This window comes from Helianthus annuus, chromosome 14, assembly GCF_002127325.2.
Source record: "Helianthus annuus cultivar XRQ/B chromosome 14, HanXRQr2.0-SUNRISE, whole genome shotgun sequence".
Taxonomy (NCBI): domain Eukaryota; kingdom Viridiplantae; phylum Streptophyta; class Magnoliopsida; order Asterales; family Asteraceae; genus Helianthus; species Helianthus annuus.
Genome location: NC_035446.2, coordinates 172,323,462 through 172,333,937, shown reverse-complemented (window position 1 = coordinate 172,333,937; position 10,476 = coordinate 172,323,462). Strand labels below are relative to the sequence as shown.

General features: G+C 34.4%; 1 protein-coding gene across 1 annotated transcript; it reads right to left on the bottom strand.

The window, feature by feature from the left end:
* Window positions 1-4,017: 4,017 nt before the first annotated feature.
* On the bottom strand, window positions 4,018-5,890 carry LOC110905139 (UDP-glycosyltransferase 88B1). The gene has a single exon (XM_022151022.2). The coding sequence runs from the start codon at window positions 5,881-5,883 to the stop codon at window positions 4,339-4,341; it is 1,545 nt and encodes a 514-aa protein (XP_022006714.2). The 5' UTR covers window positions 5,884-5,890; the 3' UTR covers window positions 4,018-4,338.
* Window positions 5,891-10,476: the final 4,586 nt, after the last annotated feature.

Genomic DNA, 10,476 nt, shown 5'->3' with positions numbered 1-10,476 from the left:
TTACTCGAATTTGGCAATGTTAGCAAAGTGTTGGTGGAGACTCAAAGTAGAGATAAATAGTCTTTGGCGTAAGGTAATACGGGTTATTCATCATAGCTCAAAGTCTTGGTTTTACATTCCTATATAACAAGGTTACTTCAAAGTTGAATATAAAAGGAAGGGATACTTAAGTTTCAGAATCAGTTAAGCAAGTATGTTACAAGCAATTGTAAAGGAGAAAAAAAAGCTCTAAGTCTTGGTTATACATTCCTATATAACAAGGTTACTTCAAAGTTGAATATAAAAGGAAGGAATACTTAATTTTCAGAATAAGTTAAGCAAGTATGTTACAGACAATTGTAAAGAAGAAAAAAAGTAGAAAGAAAATAAAAAAATTCACGATTAAAAAGAGGGGGGGGGTGAAGGACTAATCTTGAAACTAAAAAAAAAATTATAGTCTATTTGATTATTATGTTTAAAGTTTGGTTTTTATTTTTGTTAGATGATAATGAGTTGTAGTTTTTCACCTTGGGACTTGAATTTGGCAATGTTAGCAAAGTGTTGGTGGAGATTCAAAGTAGAGATAAATAGTCTTTGGCGTAAGGTAATACGGGTTATTCATCATAGCTCAAAGTCTTGGTTTTACATTCCTATATAACAAGGTTACTCAAAGTTGAATATAAAAGGAACGAATATTTAATTTTCAGAATCGGTTAAGCCAAGTATGTTATAGACAATTGTAAAGGAGAAAAAAAGTAGAAAGAAAATGAAAAAATCACGATTAAAAGGGAGGGAGGGGGGATGAAGGACTAATCTTGAAACTAAAAAAAGTTAAGAGTCTATTTTGATTATTATGTTTAAAGTTTGGTTTTTATTTTTGTTAGATGATAATGAGTCGTATTTTAGGTATGGTTTGTTTTCTTTGATAACAACTCTTGTACCTTTGTTTGATTTTAATATACAAAAAAAAGTCACAACTTGTCACCCCCATATCCATGTGTTTGTTCGTTTGATCCGATTGTTTGAACAACCATCTCGGCAACATAGTTTAATAGGTTGCTAAAACTTATACCTATAATCTATGTAGTGGGTGTACATTAAAACTTCTATCAATTAAAAAGCATAATTATCCTCATCTTAGAAGAGCAGAAGGGAAAAGAAATATTACATATTCTTAGGTCTTTCGTAGTGGGGCGCGGGGGATTTGTGCACGATGGCGCCCCATAGCGCCTGCTACACCATCACAGGCGACACTATGGGGGTGATTTTGGATGGGGCCGGTATGTACATAGCGACGTGAAGAAGGAGAAGTTTGAACTTTTATTTGTTTTTTTTTATTTTCTGGTTTTTCCCCTCACTCATACACAGACATATATATACATACATATGTATGTGTAATTGAAGGCGGTATTGGTTTGTTTTTTTGCTAGCCGAAAGTTGTTCGGAAAATCGGAGAAGAAGACAGGAGGCGGTTTTTTATTTTGAAATTTTTTGGGTTAGACACATTTTGTCCCTGCATTTTCTCAAATATCTAAATTGGTTTTTAAAACTTGGTTTTTAAAACACATTTGGTCCCTGAAAGTTTTGGAGAAGAAAACTTAGTTTTTAATTTAAAAAAGTTAGAAATTAATTAAAAAAATGAAAAATTAATTAATTGAGTAATGATGAGGTACGGGCTTTACGACTACGGACTCTAGTGATATAACGCCCCATAAAGCCCTTGTGTGATGTGGCACTACACGTGTCGCATAATGCCCCAAAAGGGACTTTATGACTACACATGGCCTTAGATTGAACGTAGTGGGCATTAAGACACATAAACATAGTAACACCTGCCAAACCAATCAAGACAGGCGCCACGAAGGGATTTAACCCCTTCCCCTGGTAACACCCAAATCCACATAACATGCTTTTTTAGCCTATCACAACAAGCCACATAACCCACCTTTTTAAAATATTTTTCCTTTATTTAATTTGGTTTAGTTAAACCACTACACATTTTATAGGATTTTATTGAGGTTTTTTTTTTCCAAACTAGTATTGATGAAAAAATTATTTACCAAAATGATGTTCCTTGAAAACTATTTACCCAAATAGTGTTTCTTGTTTATTTTTTATTTGTCTTTTATTTTTTAATCAACATATTAAGCTTTCATTTAATATTTCTATTGAATTAATCAAGTATTTATTTTTTTATTCTTTATTATTAATATATTTTCAATCAACCCAATAATTTTTTATTTCTTTGATTTTATGTTTTCTTTTCAATTGACACTAGCCCTTTAAATGAATCAAACGATCAATAAACCGTCCGTGACATGAAGTTCATTTATGTTCGTGGACATATGTTTTGTTCGTCCAGTTACGTTCGTGAACGTTTGTTTATTTTTGTTCATTTACATTTGTTTGTGTCCATTAATTTAATCAAATGAGTATAAAACAAATGAATATGAATAAATTGTCATTTAAATCGAATGAGTTTTCCATTTAGACACTTATGTCTAATAATACATGAACGTAACATCCGTTAAACGTTACACCCGCTAATATTGAATTCCTTTGATACATAAGTATTTCTTACACTTGTACGTCTTGTTAAAAAATGAATAAATTCACCATAGAAATATGTCAGACTTCATGTGATTATCGAAAACATATGAAAATTTTCTAATATTAAATTAGCATGTCTATATTTGAATGCAAAAGAATGTGACAAAAAAACGAGAACGAAGAAATAAACTTTTTGAGAATAGGGTTAAATGATAATTTATTTCTATTCGTTCATTCTGAAAAAAATATAAATAATTAAAGAATAAAAAAAATAGATAAATAATTCAATAGAAATAGAAAAAAAGTTTAATATATTGGTTAAAAAAGAAAAGGCAAATACAAACAAAAAAAACACTATTTTGGTAAATAGTTTTCAAAGAGCACCATTTTGGTAAATAGGTTTTCCTTTAACACTAGTTTAGGAAAAAAACTTGGATTTTACTAATTAAAGCCCAACTCATGTGGTAGTGACTTGACATATTTTTTTTGTTTGTTTTTAGTTAGTGTCCATAAATAAATATACGAATATAAAAAAATGGAACCAACCATATCCGAACCTATCACATCATCTCTTTCTTCATAACTGACTACCGATAATCCCATCTCCGACAAATCTCTCCCCACCGGTGATCCCTCATCTATGACAAACCCACTTATATGCTTTGTTTTATGTTAAGGCTTTAATTAGTTAAAGTCGCCTTCTCTCACTTCTCTTATAAGTTAGAGGCTTAGAGCCATATTTAAAAATATGGTACATTGTAAAGATTCAATTACCTTAATCTTATAAATTTATTAAAATTTATTTATTAAGTTTCTGTTTATCTAAAATTATACAAGTTCATTGAATTAACATTTTAGATATTAGATTTTTTTATTAAGTTTATTTATAAACTTTATAAATTATTTACACGTATTTTATAAACGCGTAAATACATGAGATTGTGATAAGTTGTATGGTTGATATCGGCAGTAAAGTGGCAAGACAATACTTCATAGGAACACTGTACCCCATCTTTAGGTATCGTAACATAAACGTGATAGCTATACTGAATTGAAGCTACAACAAAAAATAAAAAAAGTGATAAGATAAGATAGAGAATCATGGTGGGAAAAGTGTGACGAGAGGGTACACCAAGTCACCAATGCGAGACGGGATGGATGATGCAGGATGCATGAATTTCATTCCCCACATTTGGGTTCGACCTCAAATTTTAAACTAACCTAGATTACATTTTTTTTGAACGGCAAAAAACTTCATTCATCACCCAAAAGTTTTATTACACAAATTAAATACTTATATGGTTAGTAAGCTACTAAGCCAACACCTCATTATGATCGTCAAATATATTAAAACATTACATAAAATTAAATGTTCGACACCTCGAAACGTCTCCAATTATTCCATTCCATGCTCCACCCTTTTGCTCTATATTTAATCCATAGGTATATTGTTGTTTCCATCTCCCCGAAAATCGCGTCTAACCTAGATTACATAATATTCATAGAATATATATAAAGTTACAAAAGGGATACATTGTTATCTGAAAAAAAATAAATTGGAATGACTAACTCACAATGTCACACACACTCAAATTTGATGGCTAAATCTACACATTTGATTACGAAAACCCGAGAACTTGCCAAATTTTTTATTTTGTTTGCCAAACTACTAAACCTTCAACCACGAGAAATATTTAACTAACATATCTCTCGGTACCGCTAGACTACAAGCCCTTTGATAGACATTCTTAAGTATAAAAAAAATATTATATGATGATCACCAATCGGCAATCACACCACGATCAACACTCACTGGTCGGTCCAAGGTCGCGTTAGTTTCAAGAAATCAAGTCGCGAGGAACCACCGTCCTCCACCGCAGCCTTCGCCCCACCACTCATCTCCAAAATCTGTTCTCTCACTGCTCTCCCTTCCTCTCCCTCCATTAATTTCCTCACTGTCTCCTCCACCGCCTCCGCACCCACAAACCCATCCGCCGACATCCTCAACCATAGTGCCACCTTTATTTCCTCAACCAAATACACTCTATTCATCTGCTGCTCTGCGTATAACGGCCATGCCACCATTGGCACACCAGAAACCACGGCTTCAAGCGACGAGTTCCACCCACAATGACTCACAAATCCACCCACCGACTCATGACCAAGTATTGCAGGCTGAGGCGCCCAGTTCTTCACTACCAGACCCTTGTCCTTAGTCCTGGTTAAAAACCCTTCAGGAAGAATATCATCAAGCTCAAACTCCTTAGCACCTGAACTCGACTCTAAGGGTGGGTTGCGAACCACCCACAAAAACCTTTGCCCACTTCTCTCTAAGCCAACAGCTATTTCCTTCAACTGTTCTTTCTCAAACACACCCATACTCCCAAAGCATAAAAACACAACACTTTTACTAGGTTGTGTTTTCAGCCATTTTAAACACTCGTTTTCGTTAGGATCTACTTGACTGCCACTAGCGATCAAAGGCCCAATAAAATATATAGGCGGAGTTGGACCGTCAGTGATGCATTTACCATCCCGCAGAGTTGCAACGGCTCTTTCCTCCAACTCCAAGAAGCTGTTAACGATGATACCGGAACATTTCGCCATATTGTTGGAAGTTTTCATAAAGTTTTTGTACGAGTTACTTTCCCTATCAAATATAGCCGTAGGCATATGGGAAGAATGGATGGGAGGTACCCCAGGAAAGTCTAACAAAGTATTCAGATCTTTAATGCTTTTAGAAGTGGTTTTGTGTAGCGTTGTAAGATACAAGAACGCACAGAGACCAAAAGTACCACTAGTGAAGAAGTAGTAAGTTGGTAAACTGAGATTTGTAGAGACTTGAAAAGCTGCGTTTGAGAAGAAATCTAGGATGACTGCTTTAATGGTTGATTTTTGTGAGATGGCTACGAGTGTGTTGTGGACGACAGAGTTGTAAAGCTCGGGGAGCCCGAAAGCAAGGTCTATGAATTCAGAAGAGAAGTCTGGTGGAAGAGCGATGGCGGGGAGGTGGTGGAACGTGATGGCGGGGGTGGTGGCGGAGACGGTGTTGATGTACTTACCGGTGGCGCCGGTTTCATATGGTGCTGTAAGTATGAGGATGATGACTGAGAGTGAAGGGTGGTGAGTGTGGATGAGCTTTCCAAGCTCCACCATTGAAACCAGGTGGCCGATTCCCGGAGAAGGATACATGACCACCGTTGAGGATTCCATTTTTGTTTGTTGGAAACAGGCTAAAGATTTGACAAGATAACGGAAATAAGAGTCACTGAAGCAGCATGTGGTCTGAAAGTATAGGCTGGATGACAATTTTGTAGCCAGTGATTCAAGTGGATGACTTATCATTTTTGTCATATATTCATGACCACTAGCTAATGCCATAACTTGCACGTTTATTAAGGGGGAGGGGTTGGTCATCACTTGCAAAAATTTCATCACTCACAACATTCAATCAAGTTCCGTCATGTCATCAACCATTTTTCCATCATTCACAACCTTTTTAGTGGCAATATTTGGTCATCACTCACAACACCAACAAGGGGACTGGAGGCGGTAGCTTTTGCTCCGTGATGGGCCAAGTTCAACGCGTGAAACTTTGAAGTTTTCCACCGCCACCATGCAATGTTCACGAGTGATGCATAGATTCCGTGAAAAACTTCACGCGTGATAAGGTTTGAGTGATGGAACATGTGAGGGGTGTGAGAGTTTATTGTTGGGTGTTGTGAGTGATGACCATTGCCACTAAAAAAGGTTGTTAGTGATGAAATAATGGTTGATGACATGAGGGAACTTGATTGGGTGTTGTGAGTACCCCTACCCCCTAAACCCTCACACCCCCTCACATCTATTTATCACTCACAATCCATCACTTGTTGAAGAAAAGAGTGGTGGTGGTTTGTTTGTTCCCACCACGCATGGAAGAAAGTTCATCACGGGAGAAAATGGCACCGCCCCCAGTCCCCTAATGCCATAACTTACACGTTTATAGCATAAAAGCTTAAAGGGTTTGAATTGAAGGAATGATAGTATATTACTATTATGAAGCATTGAAAACCCACAATTTACAAAAGGGTGAAGCTATTGGCACATCAAAGGTGCCTATTTGTACACATTAGAGTTTATATACGCTGCTTATAGGTCTATACGAAGCGTATGGGATTGCATAAAAATCAGTGTCTGACTGAGTTCAGATCTGGTCGTTGCTCCTATACGCTGCGTATAAACCTATACGTAGCGTATATAAAGAGTCAAAAAGACAATATTTTATAAAGGTTTGGGGTTAAAAAAACAAAAAAAAAAAAACCCTTTATATACGCTACATATAGGTCTATATGCAGCGTATATAAAGGGTCAAAAAGACAACTTTACTCCTGTGTTTGGCTGCGTATAGCCCCTAATCCGGGGTTAGAATGGTCTTTTTTACTATACGTCGCTTATAGCCCTGTATGTGGCGTATATATGGGGCAAGTTTGGTAAAAAAGACCATTTTATCCCTGGGTTGGAGGCTATACATAGCCCAAACAAGGGGTAAAATTGTCTTTTTGACCCTTTATATACGTTGCGTATAGACCTATACACAACGTATATAAAGGGTTTTTTAGAAACAGTTATACAATATTAATCGTTTTAGTAAAGTTTTATAAAAATGATTCTATTTTAAATAAATAAAAAAGTAAGTATTTTTTACAGACTTTTTTATACAACATTAATCATTTTTATATGATAAATAACGTATCGTATCGTATAAGTGTAGTATAGGTCACGTATTGACCTCGTATAAGCCTATAAGTGTGATATCGTATCATATATTGTAGTATATGTCCCGTATAGGTGTAGTATCGTATAGTATAGTATAGTATAGGTCTCGTATAAGCCTCGTATAGAACTATAGATGTAGTATCGTAGGCATATACAAGACCTATAAGGGACCTATACGAGACTTATACTACCCTATACGATACAATACTATACTATACTATACTATACGATACGATATAACACCCGTATAGGCCTATAGGCATATACAAAATCTATAGGGAACTTATACGAGACTTATAATATACACTATACAATATAATACGATGCAATACGATGCAATACGATACGATACTATAGGATACCATACGATACGATACGATATAACACCCGTAAAGGCCTATAGGTGTAGTATAGGTCTCGTATAGTTCTATAGGTGTGGTTTAGGTCCGTGTAGGTCTATAGGCAGATACAAGACCTATAGGGAACCTATACGAGACTTATACTATACACTATACGATACGATCCAATACGATACGATACTATAGAATACCATAGAACACCCGTATAGGCCTATATGTGTAGTATAGGTCCCGTATAGGCCTATATGCATATACAAGACCTATACGAGACTTATACGAGGTTTATACGAGACTTATACTATACGATACGATACTTAAAAATGTTTTTTAAAGTACTTATTATAGAACTTTGCTAAAACGATAAATGATAAATAAAATTGTTATCTAAAAAAAATACACCCTTTATATATGATGCGTATAGGCCTATACACGATGTATATAAAGGGTCAAAAAGAGAATTTTACCACAGATTTGGGGTTTAAAAAAAACCCTTTATATACGCAGCGTATATAAAGGGTCAAAAAGATAATTTTACCCCTATTTTTGGGCTGCGTATAGCCCCCAATCCAGGGTTAGAATGGTCTTCTTTACTATACGACACGTATATGTGGGGCAAGTTTGGTAAAAAAGGCCATACTATAAGATACTATACATAGACCTATATGAGACCTACATCCATAGATCTATACGAGACCTATATTATACTATACGATAGAATGCTTAACAATGTTCTTTTATTTATCTATTTTTAAAAATCACTTATTATAAAAGTTTGCTAAAACGATAAATAATATATAACAATGTTTCTTTAAAAAAACTACCCATTATATACGCTGTGTATAGGCCTATACGCGACATATATAAAGGGACAAATTCCCACATCATATAAGAGATTCTCTTGGAAATTGAAAAAGGTAGCTATACGCCGCGTATAGACCTATAAACGGTGTATATAAAACTAGGGTTTGATGCGCAGATAGACATTTCGGTGTGCAAATATGTACATCCATTAGAAAATATAACGTGGGAACTAAAAATGCCACGCACTGCTAGCGTTAGTTATTGGAGGAGTTAGTTATGAAGCTTTGTTAGTTATGATAGTATAAGGGGGTAGGGGTACTCCACTAGTGATGAAATTCCATCACTCACAACATCCAATCAAGTTCCGTTACGTCATTGAGCTTTATTCCATCACTAGTGATGGATTTTAGTGGAAATGCCCATCAGTAGTGATGTTTTTTTTTTATTTTTAAAATTATAATAAAATTATAAAATTATAAATTTCATTTAAATAAAAAACAACATTTCTAGACATATTTTAGGGTTACAACTTAAAAATAAACATATAAAAATAAAAAGATACATAAAGAAAACTAGATCAAGCACGAGCTTAGATTTTTAGTTCGAGATGGTGTTGAGTCACTATTTTATATATGAAAAAAAGAAACAAGTGAAAACACATAACATACTTTGTTTGTTGTTTTGACTTTTGACCGTTCGGTTCATCACTTCATCCCAATTTCTCAAGAAACACCCACAGTCCGGGACTCGAAAGTTGGTGTTTAATTAAAAGGGTATTTTTATCATTTGATACAAACTTTATACACTAGTGTTAGAAACCAAATATTTACAAATAAATGATAGGTACCCGTGGGGAACGGATTCCAGACCATAGGACCAACCATGAGACTGAGTCAAGAACTATTGGTTTTTGCCTTCTCTTGCTTCTTTTATAAGTTAGAGGCTTAGAGCCAGATTTAAAAATATGGTACACTATAAAGATTCAATTACCTTAATCTTATAACTTTGTTAAAATTAATTTATTAAGTTTTTGTTTATCTAAAACTAGGTTAATGCCCGCGTAATACGCGAGCTTCAACCAAAACCATATTATTTACTTTGAAATCAACTGTTGTGTGCAAATACATACATGGGAAGAAAAAAACAGAAAACTATTCAAATGCCGGAAAAAACTTCCTTGTAGACTACATTTGTTGATTTACTCGTTACATTCCCATCTTTGTGGAGTATAAGCAACTTCACACCGGCTATGCTTTTAACTCTTGATAACGCAAACATAAAGCTGACCATGTGAAAAGACCCATCACATAGCATGCGTCTTTAAAAGTGGCGAACAACTCTCCATTAACTGTTCGGATATTAATATTTTATTAATTTTATTACAATCGTGCCTTTTATAAAATTTGTGGGGATATATATAATATGATTCAATGTTAATCATATATAATACAATTTATGTAAACAATGTGATTTATGACTGGTAACAATTACCATATAATTACTAATACTAAGAACAAAAATAGATATATATTATTTAGATTATAATTAAGAACCAAGTAGCGTTGATTTCAAAATGAGTATGTGTAGCACTTTAGAAACAGGCCTCTCAGGAGGTCGTCAGTCGAGCAAAAAAAAAGTGTATAAATTATTTTTACTCGTAAAACGTTACTTTAAGATATGACATACCGTTTGACTTACAAGCTAATGGAACTGCATCATTTGTACCTAACAATGTACGTATATAAAAAAACATGTAAGTAGAAGACATCATACACGATCTTTAAATAATTAAAAATGTACGATGACGATAGATGATTAAGGTGTCGTCCTGAATGATATACCTAAAATAGTGGATCAAAATAAATTAACATATTAGAAATACATTTAAATTGTAGAAAAACAACATTAATGTAAATTTCTATAAGACGACTTATAAGAAGTAACATTTTACCATTGGTGATATTTAACAATGGTGTTCTTCTAAGTGTACCTACATAAATATTTGGTAACATAACGGTATAAATGCATA

Excerpts from the sequence above, each read along its gene's own strand:
- LOC110905139 (XM_022151022.2), bottom strand. The coding sequence starts at position 5,883 with ATGACAAAAATGATAAGTCATCCACTTGAATCACTGGCTACAAAATTG.